Here is a 14699-nt window from a genome sequence, read left to right as displayed (position 1 = left end):
CAGGAGCTTCAAATTTCATAAAATATCAACAACTTAAAGACAAAGATTAACACCAATCCATTAATAGTAGTTGATTTCAATATACCACTTTCTCCAAATGACAGTCATCTGGACAGAAGTTTAAGAGAAACATCAGACTTCATTGACATCATGCATCAAATAGAATTAATGGATATCTACAGAACATTCCACCCAAACACCAAAAAATATATATAGTCTACTAAGCAGCATTTGGAAGATTTTCTGAAACAGACCTGGGACACACAGCACATCCTTGCAAATTCAAAAAAGATTGACCTCACACTTTGTATCCTATCTGACCACAATGCAGTAAAACTTAAAATCGAACGTGAAAAAACCTCTAGTAAATACACAATCTCATGGAGATTAAACAACTTATTATCAAATGATGAATGGGTTAAAAAATTCTCAGAACTAAATGAAAATAAAAACATAACACAATAAACCTTCTGGGACATATTGAAATCAGTTTTGTGAGGGAAATTTATAGCTCTAAGTGCCTTCATTAAAAATCTGAAAGAGTACAAACAAATGGCTTAATGATGCAACTCAAAAAGTTGGAAACATAAGAACAAACCAAACCCAAATCCAGTTGATGGCAAGAATTAATAAAAATGAGAGCATAAGTCAATGAAATAGAAACAAAGAAAACAATACAAAAAAAATCAATAAATTTAAAGCTAGTTCTTTTTTTTTTTTTTTGGTTTTTTGAGACAGAGTTTCTCTGTGTAGCCTTTGCCATCCTGGACTCACTTTGTAGACCAGGCTGGCCTTGAACTCACAGCGATCCGCCTGCCTCTGCCTCCTGAGTGCTGGGATTAAAGGCGTGCGCCACCACGCCCAGCACTTAAAGCTAGTTCTTTAAGAAGATAAACCAAATTGACAGATCTTTGTCCCTACCAGCCAAAAGAAACAAAGTTAACAGAATCAGAAATGAAGAGGGAAATATTCCAACAGACATCAAGAAATTCAGTATATGGGAATGGTCATAACACCAATATACTCCATTAAGCTAAAAATCCTAAAAGAAATGGATTAATTTCTACAGTCAGTGAAACCACCAAAATTAAACCAAGAAGAAGACATTAAAAAAAAAAAGTAATAAAATGCCTACCAAGAAAAAGCCCAGGACCAATGGGTTCACAGCAGAATTCTCCCAGACATTCAAAGAAGATACACAGGCAATTCTTTATTCAAAGAATTGAAACAGGGGTGCTGGTGTCACATGCCTGTCATTACAGCACATGGGGGGCAGAGGCAGGCCTGTGAGATCTCTGTGAGTTTGTGGCCAGCCAAGTCTACAGAGCAACTTCCAGGACAGCTAAAGTTACACAAAGAAACCCTGTCTCTAAACAAAACAAAACAGGAAGAAACATAGGAACATCTCAAACTCCTTCTACAAAGCCAGCATAATTCTAACATTCAAACCAGGTAAATACAACAAAAGGAAAATGGAGACCAACATCTCTGATAAACATAGACTCAAAATATTCAATAAAATACTTGCAAAAAGAATTCAGACATCCATCAAAAAGATTATCTACCATGAACAAATTGGTCTTATTCAGGGTAGTTCAACATACACAAGTCAATAAATGTAATAAGCCACATAAATGGACAGGAAGACAAAAATCACCTGATTATGACAATAGATTCAGAAAAAATAACCTTTGATAAAGTACAGTATGCTTTCATGATAAAATTCCTAGAATGTAGGGCTAGAGGGAACATACCTCAATACAATAAAAACTAAATATGAGAAACCCACAGCCAAATGGAGAAAAATTGGAAGCAACCACATTCAAGTCAGGAATGAGACAGAGACTGCCCACTCTCCCTGCTCCTTTTCAGGATCATTCTGTAAACACTAGCTGGATCAAGAAGGCAAGAGAAAGAAATTAAAGTGATACAAATAAAGAGGACAAACTATCTCTATTTGCAGATGACATGGTACTATACATCAGAGATCACACACAAAAAAATCTACCTGAAAACTTCTAGGAAAAAAAAATTCAGAAGCATGGCAGGATACGGAATTAACTTACACACACACACACACACACACACACACACACACACACACACACACACACACACACGCTTTTCTACTCACTACCAACAAACATACAAAGGTGATCATAGATTCAGTCCCATTCATGGCAGCCACAAAAAAAATAAAACATCTAGGAATAAAGCAAACAGGAAGTAAAAGACTTCTACAGTGAAAAACCTAAGCCTATGAATGAAAAGATACAGAAAGACACTAGAAAATAGGAAGATACTCCATACTTGTGGATTGATAGAACTAGCACTCTGAAAAATGACCATTTTACCAAAAGCTATTTACAGATTCAATGCAATCTCAATCAAAATCCCCATCTCATTCTTCACAGAAGGAGAAGAGGGTTCTATGAACTTCAGATGAAGCCACAGAAGACCTTAGATAGCTGCAACAGTCCTGAGCAAAAAGAACTATGCTGGAGGGCTGACAATTCCAGACCTTACGATACATCACTGAGCCACAGTAATAAACACAATATGTTACTAGTACAAAACAGACAGATACGCCAATGAAACAAAATCAATACCCAAGTAGAAGTATACATAACTCAGCCACTCAATGTTTGACAAGGATGCCAAAAATATATGCTGGGAAAAGAAAGCCTCTTCAACATGTGTGGCTGGATGTCCACGTATTAGACACAGTCCCATCACCTCGCACAAAAACTAACTCTAAATAGATCTAACATCTAAATGTGGAACTTGAAACATTGTACCTGCTAGAAGAGAAAACGGGCAATATTCTACACGACATAGGTATAGGAAAGGACTTTCTGAAGAAAAGGAGGCCATGAATTTGAAAGAGCAAGTAGGGGTATATAAGGAAAGGGGGGGGGGATCTAATTACATTATAATCTCAAAGAGGGAAAAAAAAAACCCAATGGCTTTTGATGAACTATGTGAATAGTCAGATTCCAAATGCCTTCAATATGTAAGAATTTGTATTTTAAGTAAAGTGGAAATGACTACTGCTGCATTTTAGAGGCAGTTGCATAACATATTGTATAGAAAAATAGGTAGTAAAAATTTCAGACTCTGAAATGTTACCGACTTCAGATCCCAGCTTGTCACTTCCTAGTTGACCAGCCCTGTTTTGTAGCTTCCTTATGTATGTGGAGTGTGAGCATAATGGTAATAACCATTCACGGACTTAAAATTATTTCTTTTTATTCAGTGTGTACAAGTGCTCCGCCTGCATGTCTGGTGCCTGTGGAGGTACAAGAGGAGACTGTACCCCCTGGAACTGGAGGTATAGAAGGCTGTTAGCAACTACATGGGTGTTGTGACCTGAACCCAGGACCTTTGCAGGAGCAGTGGCAAGTGCTCTTAATTGCTGGTCCGTCTCTCCAGTGCCCATCTTGTAGATTTTTGTAGTGTTTGAGTTGATGTATTTTAAGTGCTGAGAACAGTGTCTGAACCCCCATCAAGTGTCCACTAAGTGCTCCATACTGTATGGCTATCTCATATACTTTGTATGAGCTGGCGGTGGAGGCAAAGCAGACTGTTTTTTTTTTAATTTATTTCTAGACACCATGTAGCTCACTCCAGGTCATCGAGAAGATAGGGAAACAGGTAGATCCTTTGTCTCCTGCCTAATCCAGGCTCATACCATTGCCTCTGCTTTCACATAGAGATTACCAGAGTTAATGGTTTCCTTTTTGTTTTAATAATTTATTTTTATTTTATGTGCATTGGTGTTTTGCCTGCATGTACGTCTGTGTGAGGGTGTCAGATCTCGGGGTTACAAACAGTTGTGAGCTGCCAGGTGGATGCTGGGAATTGAACCCTGGGACCTTTGGAAGAGCAGACAGTGCTCTTAACCGCTGAGCCATCTCTCCAGCCCAATTAATGGTTTCTTAAAAACCTTTCCTCCCTTGGCCTTGATGGGGGCCCTCCACTGTTTTGGGTCTAGCAGTCCCTAACTCCTCTACGGTCTTCTCAGGAGCTAGCTCTTCTTCCTTGTCTTCTTCAGGGCTTAGTCATGCCTGTTCTGAGGCTCTTAGCTGCACTTGTGTGTTGAAAGTGGCTTCATCCCTGCTCTGCCCTTGCCTCAAAATTCCTGCTCCAAATATTTCATTTATTACTCAGCCCTGCCACTGGGAAGACTAGCAGTCATCTTAAATTTAATCGTCCCAAATGAACTCTGGATGCCACTCAGACTTCCTCCTTCCTCAGAGTCCCCTTTACCTATTAACAGGAAGTCCCTCCACCTGGTTGCCCAGGACAAACACCTCAGTCTCCATCCATCCTTCTCATTCTCTCCTTCGCCACGTTTATTCCAGCAGCAGCAAATCCTTTGGTTTCATGTCCACAGGAGACTCTGAGGACAGTCTCTTCTCCTCCATCTACTGCCAGCTCTCCTGGCCTCCTGCTCTCAGACCCTAAGAAGGTGCTTGGCTTCCATTCTGGTGCCTTTAACTTTAGACCTGTAACTCAGCTCAGGGGGCTCTTCTCCCGTGTCTTCACCTCACTTGAAAGAAAGCATTGCCCTGCTATGGTCTACAAGGGTTTAAAGCTGCACTCTTTGGTGTCACATTTTAGGGTGCTTCAGCCATGCTAGGTACTGGGAAAAGCTCTGCGGCACTTGTAGGTGTTGCCTCCTTAGCTCAGGCAGGCTTCTTGTTTCCAACACCCCTCTCCCATCTGCTCTCATATCCCGCCCTAGGCTGTTTTTTGATTTGTGTCCCCCAAGCAGATACACTGAAGTCTTGTCCTGGGTACCTGGAAATAGTCATCTTTACAGATGTAATCCTGTTGAGATGAGGACAGAAGGCCTTAGAAGAGTCCCAGAGAGAGAGAGGGAAATACTGTATGGACAGGCACACAGAGGACAGATGTGTGACAGCAAAAGCTGAGACTTGAGTCATGCCACTTATGGCAAGTGTCTTAGTTAGGGTTTCTATTGCTAGGATGAAACACCACGGTTAAAAGCAAGTTGGAGAGGATGGGGTCTTATGCAATAGAGGCTCCCTCCTATCAGATGACACGAGTTTGTATCAAGTTGACATAAAAACTAGCCAGGACAATTAACCTATATAGCACTATTTAACAATAAATAACATTTCCTTTTCTTTTCTTCATCCTCAAGATCTCATTGTAAGAAATAGCACAATACAAAACATATTACAAACTTAAAAGTCCCATGCCTTTACAAATTCAAATACTTTAAAAGGTCTCTCTCTCTCTCCCTCTCTCTTTCTTTCTCTCTCTCTCTCCACCCACCTTTTAAAGTACAAATCTCTGTAAAATTCCAAAACCTCTTTAAAACTTCAAAGCTTCTCAACTGTAGGATGCTATAAAATAAAAAAACAAATTCAATGCTTTCTTACTTCCAAGAGGGAAGAACCAGGCAGAGTCACAAAGCTAAAGCAACTCCAAAAGGGTAACTAAATCAGAGCCCAACGTCTGAAGTTCACTCACGGTCTCCAAGCCTTTCCACAGCACCTGGCTTGTCTTCTGGGCTCAGACCCACACTCCACGGCTGCTCCAACCCTTAGTGGTCCTTTTACACGTACTGGTGTCTCCAAAATTTGGGGTCTCCTGCTGTAACTGGGCTGCACTTTCACTAATAGGGTCTCCTGGGCTTTCTTCACTGACTTCAGGCTTGTGTCACAGTGCCAAGCCTCAGCTGCTCTCCGTGACTTCTTCATGCCTTCAAAATTAGTCTCACCTGGATGACTCCTATACTACGTTCAGCTGCCAGCATTAAGTATAACCTTGGCTGTCTCTGGAATGCACTGATGGATACCAATAATGTTGGCATCTTCTTAATCATCCCTAATGCCTCAGCTCCAGCTGACCAGTATTAATTGAGTAAATAAAGGGATGGTTTTACTTCAGAGATGCGGGGGTCTCTTATAAATTACAGATGATTCGTAATTCAAAACAGCAAACAGCCCCCGATAAGAGTTTAAACTTTCCTTTGAAACTTTGTAAGGCAGGCCTCCATCCTCGGCACACGATCCAACAGAACAGCCCACTGAGCTCTCACAACTCAATGAATGGCTGTTCAAGCCCAGAAGTCCAAAGTCTTTTCACAACCGCTCCCATCCCCCTCCACCAAAGAACCAACATGGTCATGTCTGTCACAGCAATACCCTACGATCCTGGCACCAATGTCTGTCTCAGAGTTTCCATTGCTGTGGTGCGACACCATGACCAAAAGCAAACCGGGGAGGAAAGGATTTATTTCACGTACATGTGCAGGCAACAGCTCATCACTGGAGGAAGTCAGAGCAGGAATTCAAGCAGGGCAGGAACGTGGACACAAGGGCTGATGCAGAGGCCACCGAGGACTGCTGCTTGCTGACTTGCTTAGCCTGCTTTCTTATAGAACACAGGGGGACTAGGCCTGGACACACCCACAATGAGCTGAGCCCTCCCACATCAATCATTAATTAAGAAAATGCCCTCACCTGGATCTTATGGAGGCATTTTTCTTGATTGAGGTTCCTTTCTTTTAGATAACACTAGCTTGTGTCGACTTGACACCTAGGGCACCAAGAAATACTAAAGAATGTAGAACACTTCCAAAAACTAGCGAGAGGCTGTGGAGTTCTTCCTAGAGCCTCTGGGGCAGCAAGGCCTTAACGATACCTTGATTTTAGATTCTAGATTTGGTCTGCAGAACTGTGGAAGAATAGACTTCCATTGCTTTAAGCCACCTTATTTCTAGTGTACATTGAGTATGCCTAATCTCGGGGTACAAAAAAAGCTTTCAAATCCAAAACATTGTGAGTACCGCTTTGACCCCACAAGTGGAAAAACGCCACACTCAACCTCATGTGACATTTCAGTCAGAATATGGGCGCACAAATATGTCTAAAACCGCCTTCAGATTATGTATGTACAGGAGATAGACAACGCAAGGGAGCTTCATGCTTAGCCTCTAGGCCCACGCCCAAGAAACTTGATTATGTTTATACAAACACTCCAAAAATCTGAAAAAAAAAATGCTGGCCTGACATACTTCTGTTCCCAAGAATTTTTGAGGGTGATCCTCAGCTTGTCCTTTGTCACAGCAGTCCTAGGAAGCTGACATGCTTTGGTTGAGATCCATGACATTCGTGTCAGATCCTGAAATTATGTCTTCACTTGTTATCTGTCCCCTCCATTTGACTATGAAGATCAGAAAGACTTACAGCCCTGGCCACGGTAAACCACCCTCCCTCTGGACTGTCCTCACCCTGCTGACAGCCAGCTCTCCCTGTGTCTTGCTCTCAGACTAATGTCTTGATTGGCACTAAGTATAGAAGAGAGTTTTATCTGTCAAACACACAGGCAAAGACCCTACATGCCCTGAAACATCTGTTAATTGAACTTGTAAGCAAAGCCATATTTCACGATTATTTGTTTATATAGAGATTTCTGGTTTACTGCCTTTTTTTCAAGGAGCACATTGACCCAAGAAAGTGACCCTTGCTGGTGGGCCATGGTCACTGTCTCGTTCTCCTGATCTTCTCAGAGACCTAGTTTCCCCCTCTCATGGCTTGATGAATCTTTTTAGTGTTCTCAGAAAATTCTTTTATGAGATACAAAATAAGCCTGTGTTGATAACCCTGTATAGATAAAAGGGCATGTGTAGGTAAATAAAGGTACATTAACAAATCAACATGCATACTCAGCACTTGCTCCTGACGTTAAGTATACATATATAGATGATAAGACGTTAGTAGGTGAGCATGGGGTTGGCTCAGAAGCTAAGAGTTTTGAGTTCAATTCCCAACAACTGCAAGGTGGTTCACAACCATCTAAATTGAGATCTGGTGCCCTCTTCTGGCCTGCAGACATACATGCAGGCACAACACGGTGTACTTGATGAATAAACAATCATTTTTTAAAAAAAGAAGTTAGTAGGTGACTGCAATTTTATTCTTTACAATGTGAATATGGCAGTGCAACACCGGACAGAAATGCTAGCGAGCGATACTGTGATTAGTGCCACAGTAACTGGGGTCTTGGCCTGTTTATTCATTGCTTTCCAACCTTAATTTCACCGAATGGGTAGACTAGGTGGTTTTGTGGCTCCTTCTCATCATGAAGAGAAATAACATTATTTTGCAAAATGTGATAATTTTAGAATTTGGAAAGGCCAGTGCCACTAAGTATTTCAGATGTCCCCTCCATGCAGAAAAGGTTCTCTCCCAGGTGTAATCACAAAACTTACAGGCTCCGGGACAATTAGAGTCAGAGCCTGTGCCTGTAGTTGGTGCTGGAAGGACCTCCTAATCTGCCAATCACAGAGCAGCACTGCAAGAACTTCTTGTATATTCACCGGCATTGGTTGTTCCTGCTCCCTCCCTGTCACCACCCCAGGATTCAAAACAAACAAATAAACATTCTTGATAGGGTTAAGAGAACAGTTATATATCTTTTCAGTCGATATGCTCAACATTTTGTCCATGGCCTATGACATCATATATGTCTATAAGTTTAAAGACAAAACCCACAGTCTATCCATTACTAATTACTAAGTATTTGACCTGATTTGCACTTTCTGTGGCCGGCTCATAACTGTTTATTGCTTGTATGAGTCGCAGTTTATTCAAAGAGATGCTGATTCCTTTAGACAAATGCTTGCTGTACTTCACACACTCCGATCCATGCTGGCTGAAGTCAGTCCTGAGCCTCTCCAACTAGCATCTTGGGTATTCACCAAGTGAATGTATGGTTTGAAGTTATTTTGCCTGGTTGGTCTTCTGCCCTATTAAAAACAATACCAAATACTCCATTTCCACCATTTTAGCAGTCAGATACGAGGACCTGCCAGGAACATTTAAATACTGTGCTGTGTAAACTGAGCTCACGCCAGTGTTTCCCTGGGCAAAAAGGAATTACTGTCCCCTCCTGGATGCTCTGCTAAACCGGGCTCTGTCCTTAAGGAGCCCATGCAGTGCCGTAGGCTACTGCCACCGTCTGTAGTTTCAGAGGATGGAGAGGATTGAAGAATAGATCAAACACAAGCCAGGTTGCGCTGACTCCAGGGTGAGGTTGCCTAACAGCAAAATCTGCTTTTTAATCAAATCTGAGTGAATTTGTGCCAGTAGCTGAGGGATTTTAAGGAAGCCCTGAAGTCAGCAGAATATCACCAGATGAAAGATATACTATGCAAACACCAACAATTAGGTGAAAAATAGCACAAATACAATAATTAGCAGTAATACGCATATATGTCATTTATATATAAAACAGTACGCGCATGCATGCACATATACGTGACAATAAAGCCTGATCCAATGGTCATACATCTACACAACAGGATGATCCTGGGGCAGGCACACATCTCAAAATGCATTTTTAAAGTGATGCAATGATTGGTGAAATGGCTCATGGAGTAAAAATACAGCCCCCTGAATCTGAGAGCTTGGGTTCCATTCCCTACAGGTTGTCTGTTGATCGCCTCATGTCTGCTGTTGTGGCATACATACGCCCAAACATACACAAACACACATACAATAAACGTAATGTAAAAAAATTAAGTGATGCAAGGCCCTTCTATGTGGTACACTAAAAGAAAAAAAAAAGTTTTCCCACCCATCCGTCCATTTATACGGAAAATATAGCTGCGGCGTAGTTTTTAAAAAATTGTGGTTTAACACAAAATTTTGTTGTTGTTATTAAAGACTAGGCTAACCTTGCAAGATTTTAGATCAAGTTGGTATACAAAAAGAAAAAACTAAACAAACAGAACAAGGCTACAAAGGAAAAGGAGGACACAGGGAGTTTTCCACAAGAAATGTTTTGCTTAGGAGGCACTGGCTCTCAGGGGCGATGAAACGCGGTTTGAAGGTGGAAGCAATCCACCTCAGCCGCGCCATCAGACCGACACGTTGACACAAGGGGCTGGACCAGGCTCTGGTGGGGATGGTGGATTTGATCGCCTATCGTTTCCCGGTAAGGCTAGATAAGTTCAGATGGGCTCTTAAGGGTCAGAATAAGGCCACCTTCCCAGCGAGTTCACCAGGGGCTGGAGGATGGAAGGGAGGGGACCCTTCTGGCACCGGATGATGACCACCAGTGCCTGAGCAGATCCCTAAACCCGAAAGTAAGAGGAGTCGCTAGAGGAATCTCGGGGACTGTGGGTTCTGGGCAAAGGCGGACAGAAGCCAGATTCTACCCGGCTCAGAGTCACTCACCATCTTCCAGAGCTTCGTGCACCAACAGAAGTCCGAGCAGCAGCCAAACCTTCATCTTCAGGGCTGGTGACCTGCAGAGTAGTTCGGGACTGCAGACGGCGCGGCAGACTGCTCAGGGCAGGGCAGGGGCACAGAGGGAGGCGGCGCCTGGGACATCACAGCTGGAGGATTCAGTTTCACCAGAGAAAACACAATTTCGGAAAAAAGTAGGAGAAAAAAAATGTAGATTAAAAAAAAAAAAAAATCCCCGTGTAATGTGATCTCTCCTGCCCCCTGGTGGATTGATGAAGAATGGCGCTACTACAAAGCTCTGGGAAGACTAAACGAATGTCATGCTTTGATTTTCTCCAGTGTTGATGTTTTGACTAAAGTTTTGTTTTGACATAACTTTCTTATGGCTGCTTTCTAGGAAGGGCGTCACTTCCCCAAGTTATTAAACTTCCATACATTATTTTCATCTAAAGTCTTTACAATTTTGATGTTTATATTTGATCTTTAAAGGTACCTACAATTAATTTTCCTAAGTGACAGTTTAGAAGTCTGATTTTCCTTGTTTCTGCATTTCAGATGGTAATAGCTATATCATTTGCACCTTTTCTGATCTTTCTGCATTTGCTTAGGAATGTTTATGACAAACGGAGATGGTTCTGTTTCTCTCCTACCTCATTCCATTCATCCTGCGTATGACATCGTCCCACCCTGCATCCCACCCTGCATCCTTCATCATTCATACATGGTACATTTTGTTCCCCTCCCATTGACGAGGGATGCGACTCGTCACTGTTCCTTTGCTGATTATCTGTGTCCACTCTCTCTTCCAGGTAAAACTGGAACCAGCTTGTCAATCTCCATATGCGCATAACTGCATTTTAATTGCGAGTGCACTGAACCTACACATCGGAGGAAAATAAAGCATAGTCATAATGGTGACTGAGTCTTCCCACCCAGGAAGGTCCTAACGGTATATAGCTTTCCATTTCTTCAGGTACATGTTACATCCCCATTACATTTTCTGAGTGCTTAAGGCTAGTATTTAGAAAATAATGTTGGAAATCTGAGTTCCCAAATTATTTTACACTTTAGCTAAATTTGGACTGGCTAAATATGTGATGTGATGAGATGTGGGGTGTGTGTGTGTGTGTGTGTGTGTGTGTGTGTGTGTGTGTGGTGTGTGTGTATTAGAGAAAGTCTATGCATGTAGGCACATACACTCTTATGTAGATGCATAGTTACATGGGTTTCCCCCACATAAGCCCTACATGTTGTTAGGATTATTTCTTCTTCTTCTTCTTCTTCTTCTTCTTCTTCTTCTTCTTCTTCTTCTTCTTCTTCTTCTTCTTCTTCTTCTTCTTCTTCTTTCTTCTGGTTTGTTTTGTTATTGCCAATACAACTTCTCTCATTACAGTTTCAAATTGTTTAAAACAACATTGGAACTCCATTTTCCCAAGCCTGCTCTAGCTTACGTAAACTTGATTAGTTATATACAGGTTTTTAAACTCTTCCTAGGTTGTATTATGTGCCAAATTGTGTCTTTCCCCAAATTTGCCCTTGAAATTACTCAGCACCTCAGCAGAATGTGGTTGTGTCTGGAGAGAGTTAGCAAACCAGTCTAATTTGACAAGCTAGTTTAATTTAACAAAGTAGTTAAATTAAAACGAGGCCATTGGGTTGGGCCTCAATGAAGCATTTCTGGAAAGAACACACTGAGAGCAAATTTGGACTCTGACACAGGCATATTAGGATGACCATGTAAACCACAGATGTAGGAAAAGCCAGACCTCAGAGGAAACCAGCTCTGCTGTGCCTTGGTCTCAGACACCCATGTCTAGGCGAGACTAGATCTCTGCTGTGGAAGCGCCTGGGTCTGTGGTGCTCAGTGATGGCAGTCCTAGGAAACCAGTCCAGGGGTCTGTGTTAGCATGGGACCAGGGTTACAAAAAGTAAGTGCTCTTTTTAGGACGTGTAGCTGTCTAACTACAAGGATTATTAACCTTGAATGAGATGATCTAGTTGTAGTTTCAGTGCGTTTTATCTCACCATTAGAAGCCCACATGTTTTGTTTCTGAGAAATATTTTCATTATTAGTTTCTCTGTGTTGCTTTTTTCCTTTATTTTTCCAATAATTGTTGTAATATTAGCCAACAAATGTGCATGTTATCCTGTGGCTCAAAGTCAAACACAGCTTGAAGCCTGGTTCCCTAAGATCTGATTAAGTTTTGTCTGTTTATTGCCTATCTGCTTATATAAGTGAATTTACTTTTCTAGTTTTCAAGCAATTACATTACTGGTGATACTTTTTCTTTATTTATTATCTATCCCCTGCCTGCCTGTTTCTGCTACTTCACACTTGATTTCCTACCAATTCTCTAAATCCATGAGATGAACAACCAGGGGACCACACTTCATCCTTCTCGGGACACACATGTCACATCTCACACCTCTCAGGAACCAGCTCCTTTCCTGTGTTCACACAGCAGAAGGCGAGTCACAGACACTACCTGTAGAAACTGTTCCAGGGAGCCACTGGTACACCTGAGGAGACATGGTATACGCACAGTGCCTGAATGGTCCATTTTTCTCAGAAAAGCAAGACTACAGCGGCTTCTCCTCCTCCTCCTATTCTTCTCATACAATACATCCAATCTGCAGCCTCCCCTCCCTCCTCCTCCCAGTTCTCTCCCACATCTCCCCTCTCCTCCAGATCCACTCTGCCTGTTTCCCTTCAGAAAAGAGCAGGCCTCCCAGGGATAACTTGTAACAACTTGTAACTTGTAACAAGTTGCAAGAAGACTAGGCACAAACCCTCATCACATCAAGGCTGGAGGAGGCAATGCAGTAGGAGGAAAAGAGTCAGAGATACCTCCTACTTTCATTGGAGTCACGCAAACACCCCAAGTTAAGCAACCACAGAATATATGCAGAGTGCCTAGCGCAGGTGACACACGCAGGCTCTGTGATTGTCACTCCCGTTTCTGTAAGCACCTATGAGTCCTGCTTACTTGATCCTGTGGGCTGGGTTCTGGTGATGCTCTTGACCCCTCTGACTCCTACAATTCTTTTTCCTCCTCCTCCAATTCTTCTTCCGCCTTCTCCTCCTCTTCTGCATGGTTCCCCAAGTTCTGCCTAATGTTTTTGGCTGTGGGTCTCTGCATCTACTCCCACCAGCTGCTGGAGAAATCCTGACGGCTATTAGGAGTACAGCAGGTTGTTGTATGGGCTTAACAAATGAAGAACGAGAGTGGTAACAACCCTAGCCCTAACCCAAGTGACTTTGTGAAGTACTTTGTGGACACTCAAACAGAGACCACAGTCCCCCAGCAGTACAGACTCTGAAGCCTAAGACACATGAGGGCTCTAGGTCACTTTGAGGAGCTGTGCATAGTGGCGCTCACCTATAGACCCAACCACTCAGGAATCAGGAACTAATAGGGTCTCCTGAGTCTAAGTTCAAGGCCTACCTCTGCAACATAGTGAAACCTCCACCGCAAACAAAACAAAAGCCCTACTGAAGAGGCTTCATACCTATCCAATTATTTGTATATATAAGTGGTGTGTGTGTGTGTGTGTGTGTGTGTGTGTGTGTGTGTGTGTGTGTAACTTGCCATTTGTTAACCAATTGGTGTACTCCTTCCTGGGGGGAGACTCAAGAGGAACTAGTGAGCTACCCAAAGGAACTTTACAATTAAACGAAGTGATCTGTAACTTAAACCACTTACAATCAATCATGTTAGAAGCTCTTTGAGCTGCACTCTCCCCCCCTTTCCTTTAGGTAGAGTTGTTATTTGAAAATGTTTATCTACTAGGCTGTAAGAAATTAGTAACATTTCCACTTACATTCTTACATTGCAAACGGGGTATTAAATGGCCCCAAGTGCTCATGCACTAAAGGTCTGGTCCCTAAGTGTTGACGCTACCGAGAGCGACTGGATAACCAAGGTACTGACTTTAGCAATGGCTTAACCTATTGAGAAGTTAGTAGATGAACGGACTGCCTATTAGGAGGTGGATTCTGGTTAAGGAAGTGGGTCATTGTGGATGCCTTTGCTTGGTTCTTTCTCTTAGCTCCCTGGAGCAGCTTGTCCTCTGTCACCCTTTTCTTCCATGATGTGTATACAGACCCAGAAACTTAGCCAAGGGTGGATTGAAACCTCAAAAGCCATGGGCCAAAATGGCTCTCTTCCTATCATGTGTTTTGTGTGAATGCATGTGTGACGTGCATTTAGAGGCAGATGAACACAGGAGTGCTTTCTTCTCTCTCGTCACCACAGTTTTGAGGTAGTCTTTCCTGGAGCCCCAAGATTGCCATTTAGGTTAGATCAGTGACTTCCCAGGACCTGCCCAGCTCCACCCAAAGCATTACCTCCAGCTCTGGGATTACAGGCACATGAGGCCATGCCTAGCTTTTACATGGATGCCAGAAATTTGAACTTGGGTCCTCCTCTTACCCACCAAACTATTTCCACACACTCTTATTTTGCTAGT

The 14699-nt window shown here is 42.4% G+C and overlaps 1 protein-coding gene across 1 annotated transcript in view; it reads right to left on the bottom strand.

Moving 5' to 3' along the window:
* Pdgfrl (platelet derived growth factor receptor like) overlaps nt 1–10421 on the bottom strand; it is a 50059-nt gene extending 39638 nt beyond the window's left edge. The window contains exon 1 of the mRNA XM_051169640.1: nt 10218–10421. Within this exon, the coding sequence (XP_051025597.1) occupies nt 10218–10272 (55 nt within the window). The 5' untranslated portion in view covers nt 10273–10421. The remainder of the gene's footprint in view (nt 1–10217) is intronic.
* Between the last annotated feature and the right edge of the window lie 4278 nt (nt 10422–14699).

Source organism: Acomys russatus, chromosome 27 (assembly GCF_903995435.1).
Source record: "Acomys russatus chromosome 27, mAcoRus1.1, whole genome shotgun sequence".
Classification (NCBI taxonomy): Eukaryota; Metazoa; Chordata; class Mammalia; order Rodentia; family Muridae; genus Acomys; species Acomys russatus.
This window is presented reverse-complemented; position numbering and strand designations above follow the sequence as displayed.